The sequence below is a fragment of the Polypterus senegalus genome, chromosome 15 (assembly GCF_016835505.1).
Source record: "Polypterus senegalus isolate Bchr_013 chromosome 15, ASM1683550v1, whole genome shotgun sequence".
Taxonomy (NCBI): domain Eukaryota; kingdom Metazoa; phylum Chordata; class Cladistia; order Polypteriformes; family Polypteridae; genus Polypterus; species Polypterus senegalus.
In genome coordinates, this window is record NC_053168.1 from 108,777,426 (window position 1) to 108,800,954 (window position 23,529).

The 23,529-nt window shown below is 38.3% G+C and overlaps 1 protein-coding gene across 1 annotated transcript in view; it reads right to left on the bottom strand.

Annotated features, from left to right (window-relative positions):
* Nucleotides 1-23,529, bottom strand: part of LOC120515514 (ATP-binding cassette sub-family A member 13-like) — a 449,137-nt gene that overhangs the window by 390,729 nt on the left and 34,879 nt on the right. The window contains exons 10-14 of the mRNA XM_039736576.1: nt 22,943-23,082; nt 12,625-12,738; nt 10,036-10,126; nt 8,214-8,390; nt 5,882-6,194 (exon numbers count right to left, since the gene is read on the bottom strand). Coding sequence (XP_039592510.1) covers nt 5,882-6,194; nt 8,214-8,390; nt 10,036-10,126; nt 12,625-12,738; nt 22,943-23,082 — 835 coding nt within the window. The remainder of the gene's footprint in view (nt 1-5,881; nt 6,195-8,213; nt 8,391-10,035; nt 10,127-12,624; nt 12,739-22,942; nt 23,083-23,529) is intronic.

The following is a 23,529-nucleotide window of genomic DNA, read 5'->3' on the forward strand; positions in this document are numbered from 1 at the left end:
TCACTTGTGCCTAATAAGCATGTGGCTTTCCACACCTTACCATTTTATTATTACATTTCAGATTGTACAGTATATATTTATTTCAGAATTAAAATTTTCTTATAATATCCAGAATAAATCAGAATACTAAAGGTATTCTTTACAGATTGGGCCTTCAGATACTTGTGTGATCACTCTCAGCATTTAAATGATGACTGAGGACTTACTGCTTTAACGTAATATACTCTTGCTAGAACTAATGCCAAGTCTATCCATAAGCTTTCTAATAATTTGAGTTCTTGTTTGAAATGACTGTTGATATGCCTTTCTCATTTTGTTTCTATTCCTTTTGTGGCACCTGTTGTACCTTAGTCTGAATGTGTTGCTGCTAGTGATGGATCTGGATGCCATTCTGCTGAAGCAGTGTTGTTTGCCTGCACTGTGATGTACTGCAGAATGTCTGAAATGGGACTGGAAGTGAAACTTACTGAGGACAGTGACAATCTGGAACTACCATTTTGATACTTAAAGAAATTGTATAGTATGAATTGTCTATCTAGTCAGCATGACTATACATAATTTGCATGGTGAGCCTTACGGTACATACCAGTTTGTGCTTTAATTTAACTATAATTTTTTAAAATGACTTATAGAACACTAAGCTAACAGGCATATTGTTAAGGTGTTTTCATATGTGGCAGGATCTTGAAAATCTAGTTTATTAGTCTCCAGTAGAATTTACTGTTGTGATGGTTTATGTTCAGGCTGTGTGCACCATCCACTTACTTATCCACTTGTCACTGTCCTGCTCCACTGACAGACTGAGGAGATCGTTCCTCCCCCACACTATGCGACTCTTCAATTCCACCCGGGGGAGTAAATGCTAACATTAATTTTATTTTAATTTTTTCATTTTTATTACTATTTAATTTAATATTGTTTCTTTGTATCAGTATACTGCTGCTGGATTATGTGAATTTCCCCTTGGGATTAATAAAGTATCTATCCATCTATCTATCTATCTATCTATCTATCTATCTATCTATCTATCTATCTATCTATCTATCTATCTATCTATCTATCTATCTATCTATCTATCTATCTATCTATCTATCTATCTTAATACTCTACAAATGACACAGTTCGACTCTTGCCTAAAATGTTCAGAAGAACCTATACTTCTTCAGATGTCTGGAGATGATCAGCATTTCTCCATCCTTACTGGCCAGATCACATCCTGGTACCATATGTGGGTGTAGTGTGGTGGTGATGAAGGTGTCACCCAGCAGGACATACAGGTGGCACAGTGGTAGTGCTATTGCTTTGCAGCAAGGAGACTGTGGAAGATTGTGGGTTCGCTTCCATGGTTCCTCCCTGTGTGGATAGCGCTTTGAGTACTGAGAAAAACGCTATATAAATGTAATGAATTATTATTATTATATAACACTCACTTCCCTAGAAAAGCAGACAGTCTTATTAAAGACCACAGCAAACCTGCTCAGTTGCTTTTCTCACTCTGTCCACTTGTGAAATGTATCATTGTCAACTGATCTGTGGAGAATTTCATGCACTATGAGTTCTGTTAATGAAGGGTACAAGGCAGATGTACTTAACCGGGAGAAGGACCCAGGAGGACCGGGAGAAAAATCATATGTCAAAAACCATGCCAATACAGAAGCAAAGATTCAGCCTTATCTTCCATCTTCATCAGAATCGGAAACCAGAATATGTAGTTGAGAGTTTGTAGCATGCAAGTCTTTGACACAAAATCACTAAACTATACATGTACACTAATTTGTGATCTTGATAGACAATGAAGTCCACTATCCTTGCCTGGTAATGCTCTGATAACAATGAAAAAGAAGAAGCCATAAAATAGCTGTGTGCAAGATAAACAAATATGCCATCTCAATAAGATATTTAATATTTCTAACTATGTCAAAATGACTTTAAATGAAAAAAATAATCATCAAAATTAGATTTTGAAACTTAGAAACAGTAATAGTGAGAAAAAAGTCAGAGCTCAGAATAAAGAGAAGAAAAAATCTAAAACAAACTCAAATCATAACACCATGTCCAAATGACAATACATTTGAACTGAACTTGAATAATTCAAAACATAGCAGCAGGGTTCATAACTAGAACTTAAGAATTATAACCACAAAACTGTAATTCTTAAATCACTTCACCAGCTTCCAATTAAATTTTGAGCTGATTTTAAAATACTCCTTAATACACACAGACACTCATAAATAGTTTATTCCTCTCACCTTGCAGAACTTAATAGTACTTACACTCCAGGGTGTATATTGCAATCTCAAGACACATAGCTGCTTAAAATTCAAAGAATAAGTAAAACTAGTGAAATCTGAAGTGATTTATCTATTGACATATCAGCCTAAGCATTTAAATCAAGGCTCATGACTCGTTATTATAGCATTTAATATTCTTGTTAGAGCTGCTGCTGAGGTTGTTTCATATTGCCCTTCTACATTGTGTTATTTAATTAGTTGTGTTGTGTTTTTTATTTTGCAATTACTAAGTCATTTCCAGTTTTTTTCTCTTCTCAGTGTCAGGTGGTGGCAGTTGGCCTGTCTTGGAGTGCATGCAACATCACGTGTGATGGACTGGTTTTCAAACATCTTCTATCCAAATAAAATCACTGGTGCTGGAATGATCACTTGCAGAATGTATTGATGTATATACACTGAGCGTCTCATGGGTGCGGGGTCAACTAAAAATACAGGGACGTTTTTGGTATTATACCACCACCAATACAGTTTTTATTTACTTTAGAGTGGATGAGAACTCAGAACTAGAAGATTACAGATGTCACTCTCAGTTTGCAAGTCACCAGCACTACTCTTTCTGCTTCCTCTCCAACATCAGCAGCCACCATACACAAAGTCAGTGCTCAACTGAGACCTACCTTCCAAGAGAGAATGGCCTTATCTTCTTCCAGAAGCTACTTTTAACCTTCAAGAGCCAACAACACTACTTCAATTCAGACATTAAAACATGATATCCTCCAGCCCTTCTTTCTTGTCCTTTCTGATTGATTTGCTACACATGTCTCTATATATAAAATCCAACATCTGTCTGTTTGTATGTCTGTCCGCTTTTCACGACAGAACTACTTAACGGGTTTAGATTTTTTTTTTCTATAATTTGCTTAAACATTCTGGGTGATGTTGCAACTTCTATCATCGTGCTTAGTTAGTATCATAGTTCACTTACAGGAGCAATGTATTCTCGCTAATCCGAGACAGAGGCTGCGGGACGAGGGGAGGGGGAAGCGTGACGCCAGGAGTGGGGAGCCAGCCTCAGAACGGCCCTTGCCTCCAGTTAAGCTAGTGAACGAGAGAACTACTTAACAGATTTAGATCTGGATTTTTTCTGTATTTTGCTTGAATATTCTGGTTGATTTTGCGACTTCACTCATCACGCTAAGTATCATAGTTCACTTGCAGGAGTGATATATTCACACTAATCTAAGACAGAGGCTGTGGGCCAAGGGGAGGGGTAAGCGTGATGTCAGGAGTGGAGAACCAGGCAGGGCCCTCCTCACTCACGCGCCAGCCTCCATTTGAATCGGTCTACCTCTAGCCATGTTTTGGACCATACCTTGCCTCCGCTAAGCTAGCGATACCTGTTTGTTTATTGATTTTTAAAGTTTGTTCTGCATCACTACTACATGGGTAGAACTGCGGGGGAGAGCTAGTACAATATATATTGTCATCAAGTGGGGGAATGGCACAACCTAGAGATGCGAATATTTGGGACACTAGCTGTGTCATTCTGTTTAATTTTAAGAAAATAAAAACAAACACAGTGCTAGATAGCATTATCAAAACAGAATGTATTAAGCGCAAAAGAAACAACCTTGGAAGTTGAGATTTAGTTGCCTATTGGGCGGGTGTCTTTTTTGGGAGAGGACTCTGTCCTTCAGTAAGTCTGGGTGTTATAACACTCTGACCAGGAAGGGCAGAGTCAGTTACCCAGAGCCATGGAGAGAAAGGGAGATGACAGCAGCACCCCCTCTCATCCCAAGGTGGTATGACATACCTCTGATGAGTTTGGAATGTGCTTCCAGTGCACATACATGACAGTCTATATTTTTGTATGGAAAGAATGAGGGTTTTTGTATACGTTTCAACATTTTGTTGGGTATTTATATTGAATTTTGTTTTTTCATACTGTATTGGTATTCCACAGCAAATACAGTGGTACCTCGGTATATGTCCGCTTTGGAATAAGTCCAACTTGGTATATGTCATGTTTGGACGTGAAAAATTTTGCTTGGTATACGACCTTTTTTTGGAATACGACTCGCGTGCTAGAACACCGCGTGCTACCCTTGTTTACCTCTCTCGAGACGAAGCCATGACTGCCCACGAGCGTCAGTGCGCCATTTGCTAGCATTCAGTGAACAGCCCGCGTTATAACTATCTGTGAATTTTCACGTGTGTGGTATAGCGGTCCACAGCTCCTGTGAAAGGCCAGTTTTAAAATAAATAATCACCGCACTCGCGGCTTGGTGAGGGGGCATGGTGGTTGTGTGGCTGAAGCGGTTTTCAGGGCAATTCGCAGTGTGAGCGTTTCTCACCTAAGTGCACAGGTGAGAGACCATCCGCATTCGTGATTGATTCTGGGGCTGCTGATTTGTCACAGCTGCCATGCCCTCTTGATAAATAAAAGCGTGAGTCAGCTAGAAGGGGAGGAAAAAGAAAGAACGGACGGAGGGAGGAAGGAGGAACCAGTGGAGATGGAGCAGGCAGGCTCGCGTTGCAGCTGAACAGGAAGCCTGGGTGTTGGGCCGACACCCAGGGAATAGTAGTAGTGGTCACTCCCACTGAGTGACCATGGAGCAGGATTGACCGGAAGGAGGATGACTCTCCGTGTAAGGCAGCGGGAGTCAGGACTTGGGCGAGTGTATTCCCCAGCGTAGGCGCCTAGGTTGCTGTGGATGCCAAGTTGCAGTCAGGAGGAGCCTACCGGAGCCAGGGATCGGAGAGGTGAACTGAACAGCTGAAGTAGGCAGAGTGAAGGTCAGCTGCAAGTAGGGAGACTCCCCTGTTGAGAAGCCCAGACAGGGGAAGCAGGGGGGCTGCCAGGTAAAAAGGCACCGGGCTTCTTGTTGTATTTATTTTTTTTTAAAGAATGCTTCCTGCTGTATTTTAACCTCGTTGTTTTTAAGAAGACTTTTTTTCTATTGTTTTTAACCTCCATGTTTCACTTCTGGACACTGCACTTTAATTTGAACACCTTGTTTTGTTGATTGCTTTAATAAAAGCACTTTTTCACCATCCCCTTGCTTTGTTGTGCCTCACTGCTAAGCTAATCGGTAACATTACCGACGGTGTAGGGTTCAAGGGCTCCCCGACAGCAGATGGGAGCATACAGCAAACCCGCATCGTCACAATGTGATTTTGTTTTTTTTTACATAAATTTGAATTGCTTGTTGAAAAGTATGAAGGTGGCATGCGTATCTGGGACATGGCTGCTGCATACCGTATGCCGAGAACGACGGTATCTACAATTGTGAAAAACAAAGACATTATTAAAAAGTAAAGTGAGGTTAAATTTTCATTTATTTCATCTAATTGTTTTTGTATTTATGTATTTTAGTATTAAACAGTGTTAAAATTTTATACAACCCCATCAATGTATATTATGCCAATAACAATAGGATTTTTTTTCATGGGAACGGATTCATCATTTTCCCATCATTTCTTATGGAAAAAAATTGTTTGTTGTACGTCCTGTTTGGTATAAGTCCAAGGTATACCGAAGTACCACTGTAATTAAATTATACAAGTGATAAATATGAGATATCAAAGTGTTTAAATTCATTGCAATATAAGAGAATGTCAAATGTCAAAACTCTTCTAAATTTACTTACCTGTCCCTAAAGTGACATGGGTAAGGCACGGACTGAACCATCGTCACATGATCCACCACACTTCTGCCTGTCTGCACAGATATAATTGCATTCTCAATCATGTCTTGCAATGGAATAAAGATACGGTTATATCGAAAGCTGGTGGCAGGAATGCTCTTAGGGTGCACAGTCCAGACTGGGTTTTTGAGGCGGTCAGTGCGCATGCTGTTCAGAATATTGGTTCGGATTGTGTACTTCACATGAGCTGGCAGAGAGAAGTTGGAAGATCTCTGAGTTTCATTGCTATGATTTTCTGGAGACTGGAAAATTACACCTTGGGAAAAAACAAAAATATATACAGTATTCATTAACTTATATTACAAAAAATACTCTCCATTTAGAAGTGATTGAAATACAGTCCTTAATATTTATTGTTAAATTTATAAAATGTAGTTAACATTTTTTAAAAGGACAATTGAGACTGAACAAATAATGGGCTTACAAGACTCCTGCTTGTGTCTGGCTTTGTAAAGTAATTGAAATGCAAAGTAGAAATGAACTGGACAAACGCTTTCTTAAGAATTTTTGTAGAAATTGAGCTAATTGCTTCTTTCATATGCATACACATCTTTCTTTCTTTCTTTCTTTCTTTCTTTCTTCCACTATACAGATGTGGCTGAAGATGCAGATGCACAATTTACAGTAAATAGATAGATACAACAGTCATGATTTACCAAATTCATAGAAAATCTGGACCTTTGAAGAACCTTTTAAAAATTCCACAGTAGTAGAGATACAAAACTGACTGAATGAGAGACCTGAGAGTTAAAGAAGGGCTGCATTATGGGTTTTGGTGTACCTTTGGACATGCATGGTCAGTAGCGAAAGTAGTGATGCTCTAGTCACATGGAAAGGATAACTTCCAAGTAAGAGAACCTAAGAACTTCATTGAGTTTACAAAGCATGGAATAGAAAAGCACACTTAAGTGTCTTATATTCACATATAAGCTGCTGTATTTGATGACATAAGGTGTCATGTAAATCCATATCATCCCTCACTTAGGTAATAACATATTAAATTAAATGTTTAAACATTTAAACATGTTTAAATTAGTAATTTTATGAAGGAACCCATATCATGAAAGCCATGATCCAGAGGTACATCTGCTCCCTTCAAACTAGGCATATAAAATGCACTTTAACATCAATTCACTTCATTTTAGTTAATCAGTCTTGATTTTATATAAGGCCATTAATATCCTGTACCATTACATGGCACTCTACTCTTAGATCAAAAATCTAAGATACATTATGAAATATGCAAACTGAGCAGCACAGTAAAAAAATAACATTAAATATTCTTCACTGCTGGACCATTTATTACCAGTATCTCCACCAGATGGTGCAGTGGTAGCGCTGCTGCCTCGCAGTTAGGAGACCCAGGTTCACTTCCCGGGTCCTCCCTGCGTCTGCGTGGGTTTCCTCCGGGTACTCCGGTTTCCTCCCATAGTCCAAAGACATGCAGGTTAGGTGGACTGGCGATTCTAAATTGTCCCTAGTGTGTGCTTGGTGTGTGTGTCCTGAAGTGGGTTGCCACCCTGCCTGGGATTGGTTCCTGCTTTGCGCCCTGTGTTGGCTGGGATTGGCTCCAGCAGACCCCCGTAACCCTGTGTCCGGATTCAACGGGTTGGAAAATGGATGGATCTCCACCAGATGATAGCACTCCAATAGATAACTGAGACAAAGCAGCAAAGCTATAGTGTGTCTATAATGGCTGTATACTGAGATATGAGTTATATCATACATCATGCAGAGACAGGCTCAGTGAGATACGAGTTAACTCATACCTCACCTAAGTGTTAATTTAGGTTATAGTTACAGGGGGCTGCATGCTTTTGTGGCAGCATTGGTTACAAATCAGGAAACAACCTTGGATCACCACCACATACTCACTGAGCTAATTAAGAGTCACTGATTAATCTGAAATGCACATCATTGGGGATGCAAGAGGAAATCTGGAGAGCTCAGAATAAAATCCATTCAAAAATAGGAAAAAAAAAACTTGGCATAGGATAGGAATGCAGACCACTGGATCTTTGAGGCAGCAGTGCTAATCATTGTACCATCCTATCACTGAGCAGTAAAGACGATGCAGCAAATATAAGTGAACAAAAATAGAGCAGTGACAGATAACTGGATACTTCTTTCCATCTGCTTATTTTGTCAGTCATAGTCTGCATGTAGCCCTCAACACAGATTTTCTTACATTACTTGTAACTATGTTATACCCAAAATTCTATTCACTTGGGTCATTACTATATTGTGGGAAATATAAGTAATAAAAAACACTTACTAGCCAGGAAATTGTTTTGTTGCATTAGCTGTGTTGCTTTTAGTTCTAGCTCTTCTTGTGATTTGAACCCATGTATACGATCTATTGACAAGCAATCTGAGATATTGACCATTAGTCGAGATAATCGTGTAATCTTCTTTGCCACTGAGTTTTTTAAAGTTGCATTTATTGTGTTTTCTGTAAAAAAAATAAAATAAATAATAATAATAATGTACTATGGTTGATAAGGAGCCCTTTTCCCCCATCCCCAAATAGATACATATAAATATGGTTTTGTTAAAAGGTAAATCACACAGGGAAGGTTTAAACACAAGATGTATACATATTACACATCAACTAAGGCAGTGCTTCTCAATTATTTTCTGTCATACCCCAGGAAGAAGAAAACATCTCGCCCCAGCGACTATAAATAGTATCATTTGTCTATAAAATTGTTATAAGTACACCTCTGCATAACACTGTATCCTTATTAACGTATAAGAGAATAAAAAAAGAAAGAAATATGGACCAATTTACAACAAAGAATAGCTTTATTAAATGTAACAGAAAAGATTTAAAGTGCATTCTAAATTCAAAAAAAATTTTAAAGAAAAATAAAAAAGCATGTTCCCCGAGGTCAAACGCGCCCCCCTTGACCGAGCCACTATTTGAGAAACACTGAACTAAGGGAAAACAAAATAACATTCTTTCCTACTAGGAAAGTATTTTGCCCTGTCTATAACTTGGAATGCCTATAGACCAGCATCAACGCTCCTCTCAATAGCTTCCTATACCTCTTACACCACCTTTACCTGTTATGTTTTTGCCAACTGTTTTCCCGAACTTTGACCAGACATAGCATCCTGGATTCACTTTCATGATTAACTCTTAGAGCACATCAAAGTCAGGAATGTCCTCTGGACCTCTTAGAACTACCCTTGCTCACCTAAAATGTTCATGCAGTCTTGAAACCCTCTCTCTATATAAAGGGTATGTCTGCCAAATATAATATGTGGCAGGGTTCCAGGCATAACATAACAGACATTGTTACTGCCGTCTTTTGGGCTCTAGAACTACAAGTCTAGCAAACAGTGTTTCTCCCCGTCCCTGAAATACTTTCATTTGGGGAGGCTTCCATTACTTGGAGACCCAGTATTCCCAAAAGCTGGCTCCTCCGCTACAATGGGATACTTTAACATTACAGAAGCATTCCCAGCTGAGATATCTTACAGCACATCTCCTGCCTTGAATGACGTAAAACACATCTAATCCCAGTAACATCCAGGGTTGAATTTAAGGTACCTTAATTATACCTAGGTCTCAATTGTCTTGGTCAGGAAACATTTATTGAATAGAAATAAATCAGTAGACCTCCCCAAAACACTTCCATTCATGTAGAAGTGCATTTTTATTCAGCACCAGTTAGATGAAAACAACAATCTTCATTGGTCGACTGTGTTAACTCATTGAATTAAAAAGTTAACTGAAAGAACATATCTGAGTTACAATATAAGGTGCAGAGTTAATACGAAATGTAAAATATCAGCCAATAAGCAGAAAGTGAAGATTGGCTCCTTAAAAGTGAATTTGATTTATGGTTAAATCATTAAACACAATGCACAACATCACTTTTTACATTTCCAGACATCTGCACTGTAGTTGTCACTTGAACATTTTTCACTATTGTAAAGTTTGCCATTTCATTCTGTACCTGATGTTTCTGTTCATTTCAACAGCACATTTAAAGAAACGTTTCCAGCAGCATGTCTACATTTGGTGTGAGGAAAATTACTTTGTAAATATGCAAGTAGAGAAATCAAAACAAAAACACAACCAGACTTACCATATTCCCGAAGCTCTTTAGACAATAGACTCAGATCAATATTTAACTGGCTCTCTATAAAACTGTGAATAAAATTGTTTTGCAAAGCTCCCTGCAAAGAATGAAGTGCAATAAATCAATAATTGAGCATTTATTAATTAATAATTTAACAATTAAGCATTTCTTACAAATATAACTGACCAACTGTAGTTGTCATACATAACTTCAATCATGTCAATGTTTTAAAACTACATACAAAAGAAATGAATTTACACATTAATGAAGTAACTTTATTACATTAATAATGACTCCCAAGGTAAAAGACAATTCCTTTCCACCTTCCAATTCTGATAATAGTTAGTTTACATGATAATACTCTTGAAATTTAAATAAAATTTGAATTCAGGAAGGATATGCCTGCTGGCCTTGAGGCACTAAAATATGGAGGGAGCACTTGGTGTTCATATCACAATCCATTCCAGGTCACACATATATGCACTGTTGTAACTAGCAGTCGCCAACCATGAGCCTGCAATGTGTATACAGTATTACAAAGCCTCTCAGAAGCAGCTCCTTACAACTAGAGCTAATAAGAGAACTCCCATGCTAGTTTACAGAGGTATGGCTTCTTAGCACTGCAAACAAATTGCTTCCAGAGTGACATAAGCTGAGCTCTTTCACTCTCTCTTTCACTCAGACCCCCACTTTACTGCAAAGCAATATGTTTCAACCATGCAGAATACAAATCCTTCCGACTATGCCAAATGTTCTATTATGGAATCACCTAATTCCATCTCAGGTTGCATATTTGTACTGTGGTTATTGGCAGTGGCCAGCTTCTTATAGAATTAGCTAATAGAAAAACTCCTGTGCCTGTTTGTACAGGGATGTTAGCCGAACTTTGGGTTTTCTCCTGGTTATTCATGTGTTTCCTTTCATAATACCAGAGACATGCAGATTATATTAGTTAGCAAATCTGAACTGACCTCAGTGCAAGAATAAGCGAATATATGTGCAGATGCGTACCTGCCACCCTGTCTAGGGCCATTTCTCACCTTGTGTCCACTGCTGCCAGAATAGGCTCACACTAGCACTGACCTTGGGTGAAGCAAATTTGAGAGTGAAATTAGATTAGTTTTGAGACTATGTATATAGTCCAGCCTCCTGGATGCGACCCTTCCTACCTGGAAACCATATATATGTAAACTAATGCATCTAGGCATCAGGCAACAGGATTAGTTCTATTTATTGTGTAGTGGAGCCTAACTCTAATACATCAAATGCAAAGTGGGGCCAAAATAGCAGATGGTGCCAACTGTTGGAATGACACATTCAGTCATACAGGGCCAGTTCTGAGTTGTCAATTAACCAAAATTATGACATCTTTGGCAGGTGCAATAAAAAAGAAGCACCAGGAGAAAATATTGCACTGATATGGGGAAAGTGTTCAATCTCTACACCCATTATCCCTAGGATAGGGATTAAAACACAGTAATAATGTGCTGCCTTAAACTAATTAAGCTATTCTATATTATTTTACCTCGTACAATCTGAGTAAAAAGTTACAATTTCAAAAGATTAGCATGTCTACTGTAGAATATGGATCCTTAGGTTACAGACCGCCTCAACTGTAGAATGGCCTATCTGGTAAGTAAGGGTGTCAGACATTTAAATCCAGGACAAAATCCTTAACTTCAGAGTTGCAATACCCATATGAGAGCTGATCACCCTGTTAAAACTATTTTCTTGAAAAAAATTGCATGGGGTGTATCTTAGTCAGGTCCATCCTCCATTTCTTGTTGGTACTTGGATGTGCATCTTTGTGCCACTGAACTGTCACTCAGCTTCTGCTCCTGGCCATGCAACATCCATTCATTTATTTTCCACCACTTATCTGAAACTGGATCACGGGGGCAACAGTGAGGCCTATATGTCCCTTTCCCCAGCCACACTTGTCAAATCATACTGCGGGATCCCAAGGCGTTCCTAGGCCATCTAGTAAATGTAATCCTCCCAGCAAGCCCCGAGTCTTCCCCAGGGTCCCTTCCCAGCTGGTCATGCCCATAAAACCTCCACAGAGAGGCATACAGCATGGTGGCATAATATTTAAGGATCTTTGGTATCAATGTTGACAGATACTGGAACTGACCATCATATTACAGCTATATACCTAAGTCTGTGCCATATGATATTGTATAATAGCTAGAAGAAGAAGGCAGGTAGTTTTTAGGAAGGGCAAATATTGACTTTTCATATTTTAAAGCAACATAGACCCACCAGAAATGCATTTTCTCAAGGAATATTTTATACTGGAGTTTTCTTTCTTCTATTGACAACTTGACAGATGCTCTGTTAGCGCTACTACTTAGATTTAAACACATGTACTAGGCTTTTATTTCTTCAAATCTTCCTGTGGGAACAATTCAGTTAAACGTTATGCAATTATTCTCCTACACTTCATTTAAAAGGATGTATTTTTTTTAGATATATGCATGCTTATCCATTTGTTTTTCACACTTAACACTATGCACACTATACACACAGGGAGGAATTGAGCCTCCCTGTCCACAATTTAAAAATACACTGTAACTCACATTATAACATGCCCACCTGTAAATGGTTGATCATGAGAGGATTTTCCCTTTTTCCCAACACATCAGAAATTTTCAGAAAATTCTGAGAGTAGCTTAACAGCTGTTCCAGATATTTAAAAGTGTCATTTGCCTAGGAGAAAAAAAAGAGTTTGTTACTTTTTTATTTTATGTACTAGTGCTTTGCAAATGTATTTAAACTCAAATCTCTAATTTTACTAAATAACTAAACCTACACTGAAATTTTGTAATTTGTGGTATGTTTATTGCAAAACAGTGCAACTCAAAATGATTTGTTTTATGTTAGAGAAAATCTTAAGATAAAAAAACCCTGAAATATCCTATGCTTAGAACAATGTTTAACAGCAATTGAGGTAAGCATGTCTCAGCTTTATTCACTTTTCTCAAATGATTGTGGTCCATTTTCCTTAGGAGATGGCCTCCAGGTTGTTCAGATTAGTCAGATGGTCCTTTTGCACCATAATTTTTGAACACTTCCACCAACTGACACTTGGTTTTAAAAACAAAGCTTAATCAGAGCCATGGTTGGACTTTCATTTTTTTATCCACAGACTACTCTAAGGTTACTTTGGTTGAACATGTGTTTGGGATCGTCATTTTGTTGAGAGTTGAACTTTTGCCCAAGCTTTGTTGAAACAGATCCTCTCAGAGCATTTGCTTGAATTTCTAACCATCCCTTTCATCCTTTTCTTTAAATCAAATGCACAGTCCATGCTGATGAAAATCATCAATACAGCATAATTCTACAATCGCCATACTTAACTGTTAAGTACTGTGTTTTTGGAGATGTCAGCAGTGTTATATTTGGTAGACGTCTTGTATATATCTCTTTGCATGTTGGCCAAAAAGTTTTATCTTGGTCTCATCTGACTATAAAACCACTAAACCTTTTCCTATATTTTTTCTTTAGCACTGTTGTGCTTTTTGGCAAAATACAGATGTGTCTTCAGCTTGCTCTTTTTGAGTAATGGCTTCTTTTGTGCCACCTTTCCTCATAACCTATTCTTTGTAGAATTCTTCATGTGACTGACTTGAGGACTTTTACTCCATCCTCAGCTACCAAACCCTGTAGATCCTTCAAAGTGATAATTGGCCACTACTGTATATGGCTTCTTTACCAAGACTTTGTATGGTTTGTGTAGAACGTTTTATGGGATGTCCTTTTTTAGGCTGTATCTGGTGTAGCTTCCACTTCCTGATAATGAAACCAGCTGTGCCCTTTGGGAAATCCAAACACTTAGATATGGTTTTGCACCAGTTTCCTAATTTATGCATTTCTATCATGTCATCTCTGTCTTCTTTGGAATGTTATATAGTCTAACCCAAGAGTTAGTCTCTTAAATGTGGTCTTGTTATCCAAAAAATGTGTTAACTATTTTAATGATTGAATGATTTGATGATGGAGGCTAATTGTAAGGCAATTGTGTACTCATAAGGTGATTGTTTTTCAGTTGTGAAACTTTGGAGCTTCTACAATACAGGGATTGAATGCTTAGGCATAATGATTCTGTAATGTCTTAAGTTATTTTTTAAATAGAGATCAGGAGATGAAATGTAAGTCACAAAACAAGGAAAGGTATAAACCATGAGTCTGTCCAATTTGTCGCAGCCAAATTACTAAACAAAGACGTTGTCAAAAACGACCACAAAGACTATAACTATTACAGAAACTCTGATGTTTTCAGGTTACTATTTAGTCTCTGGTAACCAGAAAGTGTATGACACCTGACCTTTATACATTCTATTCAGTGACATCACAGGTCATGACCTACAGTACATTCATCCAACATAGCAATGTGGCTAGCAATTAAACACAAGCTGAGTCATGAAGGTGGCAGCCATAAGAAACACAATGCTGCAGTGATATGATATTACATAGTGTATTTTTAATATTGCCTTTAGCACAAAATAAACCTTAAATATAAATTCCTTATATTCTAACCCCCCACACAAAAGAAACAAAAATACATGTAAATTAAATCCATAAAATAATTAAAAAACAACAGAATCATGACAGCCTACTTTCATGAGTCAACAGCCTAGAGGTTATATACAATAGCTAACTGTTTTACCCAGCATCACCTAGGACGTTTCATAAGACAATGGGCATCAATTATAGGGCCGTTGGGTGTTCAGGTGTATCAGAAGTACTCTTTTACTAACTAGTGCTTTTCGGTATACAATATTTGAAGGTTTTTTCCTACCACAAGCTAATATTATTGGCAGGCAATGTGCCGAACTGGTTATGGCTTTGGATCTAAAATTTCAAACCCAGATGTTGTGGATTTAAATCCTGCTACTGACACTGTGTGATCGTGAGCAAGTCACTTCACTTATCTGTGCCCCATTTTGGAAAAATTAAAGAGTTTTAATCAATTGTATCACAAATGTTGTAAGTCACCTTGGATAAAGGTGTCAGTCAAATAATAAGTAATAATATTATTAGGTCACTGGAGCTTCTTACTCTTGAATACGCTATACACAGTTGTCCATGAGTAAAACATTCCTGCATTAGACCAGTTCTTGCTGTTTTCTTCTTTTCTTTGTGACTTGGCTTTTGTGCTCATTGCCAAGCACAATTTTGCAGAAAAGTGGATTCTTTTGAATTAAAACAGGTAATCTGTAGGAATAATGTGAAATCTGAGTATATATTACTGTCATTACTAGATGTTCACGATTTTCATTTGTTTACACCAAGTACGCTCTGGACAGCATTTCTTTTCATGTTTTTCATCAGTTGTTTGTAGTCCCCCTTTAATGTCTGCAGATGTGAATGTACAATGCCCTTAAATAGCCCCTTTGTAATTACTGAACACACCAGTGCATTCTTTCTTCTTAATGATATTCCAGACAGTTGATTTAGGTAGTCCTATGGTCTATCAATGTCTTTGATGCTTTCATTCTTGTTTCTATTCAGCCCCATAATGGCTGTTCATTGGCACAGCTCTTGCCCTCATGTTGAACAATGGCAACTACAGATCAAAAGGTAGTCTGTAGGTAGAAGCAAGCCTAGGTACCTTATGCCTGCACTAATCTAGCAACGAATCACATCTAAATAACAACAAACACCTGTGATGCCAATTGTCCCAAACATTATGATACCCTGAAATGGGAGGACTCTGTATAAAAAGTGTTGTCACTTCTACATACTGAGGCATCTAAATTTTTTGACTTGTAATTTTAAACTGTGGAGCAGAGGGCTAAATCAAGGAAAACTGTGTCGTTGTCACAAACATTATGCGGTGCACTGTATATGAAAAGCAGTACCTGAAGTGGATATACTGTACTTAAGTTCTGGTGCCCTATGTACTACACTGATGTATTAATGTGAAGAGCGAGGAGTGCAGTGCTTCTCCCCATTACAAATTCAAACACCACATTCTAAGACTGACATTTCTCCCTTGGAGTTTGAAGCACCAAGGTCAAAGTGCTTTGGGTTTCTCCCTTAATGTTTTAAGCGTTGTGTTTGAACATCAGGCATGGGAGGGGAGATACTTTTTAGTGCAGTGACAGGGTCCTGGTGGTAGATGGAGTGGAACAGATAACCAAGATGAAAGCTGCTATGCATCTAAGAGTGCTGGTAGTCAACAGCAAAAAACAACACTGGCTTCATCACAACAACACCACCTTCTTTGACCTTCACCAAACTTTCTCTTTAAATTTCCCACATCACCATGTCTCTTTTTTCCTGTCTGGGACACCACCCCATCCTCACTTATCAGTCCACCAAATTGGTTAGTTGTGCTATTTGCATGGCCTGTCAATTGCTTCTGCTGCTTAATTCATTTGCATAAAACACACTCTCAATGCAGCGCAGAACATGCTAGTTAGCATGATATTAATAAATATCGACAAACACAAAAGTTATGGAAAAATACATTTACTGTATTTCTATAATGTCACAAAATTTCAATCAAAGCCTTCAAAGCATTCTTGAGATTTCGAAATAATGTTGGTGTGGGTTTATATCTAAATATTTACATATAGAAATGTCATTTCTTAGTGGATACTATATATATGTACTAGATGTGTAAGCCCGTGCTGTAAAATGCCCATGGTCCTAAAAACTTGAAATCGTCAGAAAAAAATATTAAATGTAGAGATGTCAGGTAATTGAAAGGAACTGCTCTGGGGATCTCTCTCCTAGGAGGATTCGTTTGCCGACTTGCTTGCATTGCTTGTGCTTTAGTGGCTAAGCGACTTTGTCTTTCTTTGGAGGTTTCATTTTGCCGATGTGCTAGCATCACTTGTGCATTAGCGGTGGGAGGAAAAGTAAAAGGGATACTGTTTTGCTGATGTTAGTGGTTAAGCGATGTTGTCTTTCTTCTGAGGTTTTGTTTTGCTGACATGCTAGCCTCTCTTGTGTTATTAGCGGCTAAGCGAGTTTTCTGTTTCCTCGGAGGCGGAACCCTTACCCCAACACCATCTCTCAATTCCAGGCTGGACAGACACACACTTCCACGTATAGACGTTTATTTATAAGATATATATATACTGTATACACATTTATATATATGCATTGTTTAGTGCTTTTAAAATTTTCAATGTAACAATACATGTCAGAAACCAACCACCTGCTGACAGGTGAAAATTGCACTTTGAAGCACTAATGTGACAACAAATGGAGTATTTTATTCACTTCTGGCCACCATGCTTCAAAAAAGGCAAAACAGTATGAAGGCTGTGTAGAGAACCAAATGAATCCTCAAACTAATGGCCTCTTCTACTCTGGTAGGCTAAAGAAATTGATCTTCTGTAATCCTGAGAAGAGAAGGCTGCATTTGGAGCTAATTCACATCTACAAAATCCCAAATATATCAAGCAATCTGGGTTTGTTTAGTTAAATTATTAATTATGTACTCCAGAAAACTATTTGAAATTAAGTAAAGGTGCATCTAAGACAAAAGCTTCTTTTTCACTGAAAAAATTACTGGAAGTTGGAATGGAAACGTTGTCAAATTTAAAAAAGTACACTTATGTGTATTGGACAGAGTGAACATTTAGCTACTAGTTAGCTAGTTAGCCTCAATGAGCTGAACTGTCAGCCCTCGTCTTTCAAACTTTTTACTATATGTTTGCTTGTTTCACAGATACGAGAGGAATTCATATTATCTGGAGAAAATGAACATAAGAAAGTGTTGAACACAAACATATTATACATACAGTAAGTGTTAACTAGATATTCTACATGATGAGGTCATAAGGATATAGTAGTGTATACAGTAAATAAAAAAATGACATAAAAACTTTGGATCTAAAAGCAGAAGTCGGAAGTTTCCATTTTGGCCACTTTACTTTTGCATATCTGCTTAACACAATTCAGGATCTCAGGGGCTGGAGCCTCTCCTGACAACATTCAGAAAATGTAAAAATCACAGTCACGTACATAACCACACACACACAGACAAGCTCAGTTTAGAATCACCAACTAACCTAACACACACACTGTGGGATCTGGAAGAAATTGGAGCGTGTAAAGAAAATCCCACAGACCAAAGATGAAAAGACTGCTTTGTAATAAGCTGCTTAATGTGGAAAATAAAAGAAATTATTTTAATTATTAAAATTAAATTATGTTAATGTCCGCTGTTATTCTCAATCTACATGCTTCTGTTAGGTCAGATTATCTCAGGTTACAACGTGAGCTACCACAGCTATGCTGATGACACACAGCTGTACTTATCTATAGCACCTGATGACTCCGACTCTCTCGATTCACTAACACAATGTCTTACTGGTATTTCTGAATGGATGAATAGTAATTTTCTCAAACTAAATAAAGAGAAAACTGAAATTTTGGTAATTGGCAATAATGGATTCAGCGAGGTTATCAGAAATAAACTTGATGCACTAGGATTAAAAGTTAAGACGGAAGTAAAAAATTTAGGGGTAACCGTTGACTGCAATCTGAATTTTAAATCGCATATTCATCAGACCACTAGGACAGCATTTTTTCACTTAAGAAACATAGCTAAAGTTAGACCTCTTATATCATTGAAAGATGCTGAGAAATTAATTCACGCTTTTGTTTTCAGTAGACTAGATTACTGTAACGCACTCCTCTCAGGACTACCCAAAAAAGACATAAATCATTTGCAACGAGTGCAGAATGCAGCTGCTAGAATCCTAACTGGGAAAAGAAAATCCAAACACATTTCTCCAGTTTTGATGTCACTACACTGGTTGCCTGTGTCATTCAGGATTGACTTTAAAATACTGCTTATGGTTTATAAAGCCTTAAATAATCTCGCTCCATCTTATATATCGGAATGCCTGACACGTTATATTCCAAATCGTAACCTTAGATCTTCAAATGAGTGTCTCCTTATAATTCCAAAAGCTAAACTTAAAAGAAGTGGTGAGGTGGCCTTCTGCTGTTATGCACCCAAAATCTGGAATAGTCTGCCAATAGGAATTCGCCAGGCAAATACAGTAGAGCACTTTAAAACACTGCTGAAAACACATTACTTTAACATGGCCTTTTATAACTTCACTTTAACTTAATCCTGATACTCTGTATGTTCAATTCTTCATAATAACTATTCATGGTGGCTCTAAAATCCGTACTGACCCCTACTCTCTCTTCTGTTTCTTTTTCCGGTTTCTTTGTGGTGGCGGCCTGCGCCACCACCTACTCAAAGCATCATGATGCACCAACATTGATGGACTGAAAGCTAGAAGTCTACGTGACCATCATCATTAGGTCCTTCCATGAAAACCCTAAATACAAAGAGGACTGTTTGACTTATGTTAGGTAGATTGCCCAGAGGGGACTGGGCGGTCTCTTGGTCTGGAACCCCTACAGATTTTATTTTTTTCTCCAGCCTTTGGAGTTTTTTTGTTTTTCTGTCCACCCTGGCCATCGGACCTTACTCTTATTCTATGTTAATTAATGTTGACTTATGTTTATCTTTTATTGTGTCTTCTATTTCTCTATTCATTTTGTAAAGCACTTTGAGCTACATTTTTTTGTATGAATATGTGCTATATAAATAAATGTTGATTGATTGATTGATTGATTGAACTAATGGAAATTAATTAAATATAGGACACGGTAATGAAGAACCCTGCCTCACAGTAAAGAGACCAGGGTTTGAGTCACTGGCCCCCACAGTGTGGAGGTTGCATGTTCTCCCCGTGTCTGACTGGGTTTCCTCTGGGTGTTCCTGTTTCCTTAAACAGTCCAAAATATGCAGGCTAGCTGTATTGGTGGCACTAAGTTGGCCCTAGTGTGTTGTTGGGATGTATGTGTGTGTGTTTGCCCTGCGGTGCACTAGCACCATGTTCAGCGTTTGTTCCTGCCTTGCACCATGTGCAGACTGGGATAGGCTCCAGCTCCCCCCATCACACTGTTCAGGACTAAGTGGGTTAGACAATAACTGACTGACACAGTGATGAAGAGAACAAGAGTGTAATTCATGAATGAGAATGAAAAAAGGAAAAGCCCATCAGAAGTCTCAAGTCCAACTGATCTGAATGTTTGGAGAAGAAGGAGTCGAGTGGCTACATCAAAACCTACAAAAAAGCCCAGACTAAAAAAAATACCAGAGAAGTGGTGGCTCTGAGTTTAGTGATCTGCACTGGCAATCAGAAGGTTGCTGGTTCGAGTCCCATAAACGCCAAAAGAGTCTCTGCTTCGTTGGGCCCTTGAGCAAGGCCCTTAACCTGCAATTGCTCCGTCCTGGGTATGATGTTAATCTGCAAGCCCTGCATGTTGGCACTTTAAACTGCAGGAAAAAACCTGGGGATTGGTGGCAGAATTAGCATTCCAGTCACCATAAAAAACCTCCCACTGTTCCACTCCATCTGAACTAGTGTGGTGCTGAGGTGTCACCCATTGCAGGGCTGCACTTGGGTCCAGAACTGGGGATCCTGAGTTGATTTGTCATGTGGTGGGTGCAGCAATGCTCCTAACCTCACTGTTTAAAGGCATTTGAATGATTATTTGATCAATGTCTAAAAATATTACAGAGATTGACAAACTCCAGCTTGGATTCAAAAAAGCCAAAGAAATCACAGATGCAATTTTCAATTTTATTAGAAACTGTATCAGAATACAGAACTGAGGGGAGCAGGAGAATATGGTGTACATTCATAGAATTAGATGAAGAATATGATGGAGTGTCCAGGGAGGCAAACTACTGGTGTTTGAGGAACAAACACAGAGCCAGAAATGAGTATCAGATAGTCTATGAAATGTCAATCAGAGCAAATGGAAAGTGAAGAAGCAAAGAGTTTAGAAATACTGTAATTACAGGTTCACATCAGGGGTTAACATTGGGCCCATAACTTTTAATGTTAATGATGGGCATCGCAAGTGGAAACATCAGAACATGAGAACTGTTTTTGCCAATGATTTAGAAATATTAGTAGACTCAGACAATGAAGTACACTGAAGTGTTCAGAATGGGCAAGGAGCCCTAGAATATAAAAGATTAAGATTGAACAGTGGAAAGACAGACCTTATGGTGTAGAGGTCTGGTGCCACTAAGATTCACATCGTCGATGAGACAGTGATTTACTTATTTTTTTGGTGGAGATTCCAGGGACGCACCCAACATTGGCCCGACCCACACACACTCACAAGCAGAGACACAAAACCAACAAATGAATAAATAATATATTAAATGAAAACCCAATACACAACAACAACAACAATCAGACAAACCTTCCCTTTCTCCTACAGCAATACAGTTGTAACATAACAATGAACCATAACAATAAACATACACGACAACATCTTAATACAGTCCAATAGAGCAAAAGCAGGTGAAATTGTATGGGGTGAAGAAAATAAGTGAAACAGTCCTGAGCGGCAAGGGGTGAGATTTGCAGGAGCGATCCTTTTGAAGACGCACGATGATTAATCTACCACTATACACAGGTCAGGCAGGAACGAGACAGTCCATTCATTCTAACGAGAAATGATCCAGGGCACAATTGACCTTTCAGATGACACATTTGGACAGGATACACAAAAACACTGATCTCCTGTTACTCCATCCTATTCAAATTTCCCGCTGGCCTCTTTCGTCCCCAGCAGCCCCTACTTTCGTTCCAGTCATCCTATGCAGGTAATCCCCCTTGGGCTGCTGGGAAATGGAGTTCTTCCCACGGTAGCACTGCTATATTGGTGATAATCAAGGAGGGAATTTTCCCAGTGTGCAGGGACTTTTGAAAAAATGTACATTTACGTACAATATGTATTTACTAACATTAAGCATTCTCTAATTTGCATTATGTGCTCCTAAGAATATAATCTAAGTAGCATGTAGCAATTTCCAAATCATGAAGTAACTCATGGGTAATCCTTGGTACTGCTAGGAGGTTATCCATCCATCCATCCATCCAACCATTATCCAACCCGTTATATATCCTAACTACAGGGTCATGTGGGTCTGCTGGAGCCAATCCCAGCCAACACAGGGCACAAGGCAGGAAACAAACCCTGGGCAGGGCACCAGCCCACTGTGGGGTGCACACACACAACCACACACCAAGCACCAATGCACCTAACCTGCATGTCTTTGGACTGTGGGAGGAAACCCACACAGACATGGGGAGAACATGCAAACTCCACGCAGGGAGGACCCGGGAAGCGAACTTAAGTCTCCTAACTGCGAGGCAGCAACGCTACCCACTGTGTCACCGTGTTGCCCTAGGAGGTTATCAAATTCTTCAAATGTGTTAACTTTGGAAAAATGCAAGGTTAGACCATTAGCTATTTCACTGATGTGAGGGCAAATTACAATTAGAACACAAGCCAAGCACCTTCCTTCTGCCTATCCTTCTGGATGCATTAATATCACCACTGCAGTACTGTAGAAGAAATTAATTAATTTCAGAATGCATGCATTCTCTAATTACACATTTTCAAGGTGCATGTGCCCCCTGCTGGGCAAAGAAAAATACTATTTAAAGAATTCAGACATTTATGATTACAAAACATCTTCATTGAACCAGGAATGTAATTAAAAAGCATACAAACTGTAAGCTAACATTATAAAAGGTAATGAATACATATCTGAGAAATTCTTCTGAAATGCTACATTCCACTGCTAATCTCTCATGTGGATTCCCAAAAATTGGGGTTACAAAGAGATGGTACTTTAAACTGTACAGAAAACACAAAACAACTAAAGACTATGGTCGACTTCAGAACTGTTTATTAAATTTGTATTCGTATCCTCTGACTACATTTATGTTGACTGGCTCATGAGAGTTCATTGTTCAGTGCTTCTTCAGAAAAGCCCTGACTCACATTACTCAGTCCTGATATAAGAATCAAGAAATGTCTGGTGGGATTTCTCTTTTACCTTTTCCATTACTTGCTGGATTTCAGGTGTGTGGGGGGCAAATAAGATTTTCCCGTGTAACAGAGGCTTCATGAAGGTCCACAGCAGTGCCCCATTTGGAGACTGTAAGATATCCTTATAGAAATGCCTACAGAAAGGAGCTGAGATAAAGAACAATTAAGGTGAGGTCAGAATTAAAAGGTACAAAGAACACAAATTATTTTATTTCTTTTGCTACACACTTAACCATAATAAATGCATAGTTATAATAAAATCCTTGTCACATAGAGTTTAAAATGTTGCATATGCTACATGTAAAGTTATCGATAAAAATAGTCTTTTAATACAAATCAGAAACAAATGGTGCTAATAAAAGTTGGAGAAAGTTGTGTTTTTCATTCAAGGATTAATGGAACTGTGACCATCACGTTTAAATATCATTTCTGTGATGTTATCTGGGTGACAATTACACATAACACCATTAAGTGGTACCACAAAAACAATGAAAACAAAGCAAGAGTCAAAATAAACTTTGTCAAGTTGCATCAAAATGAGAAACCAAAAAATAAATCCTTATGTGAAAAAGCATTAAATTTTACATAAAAACA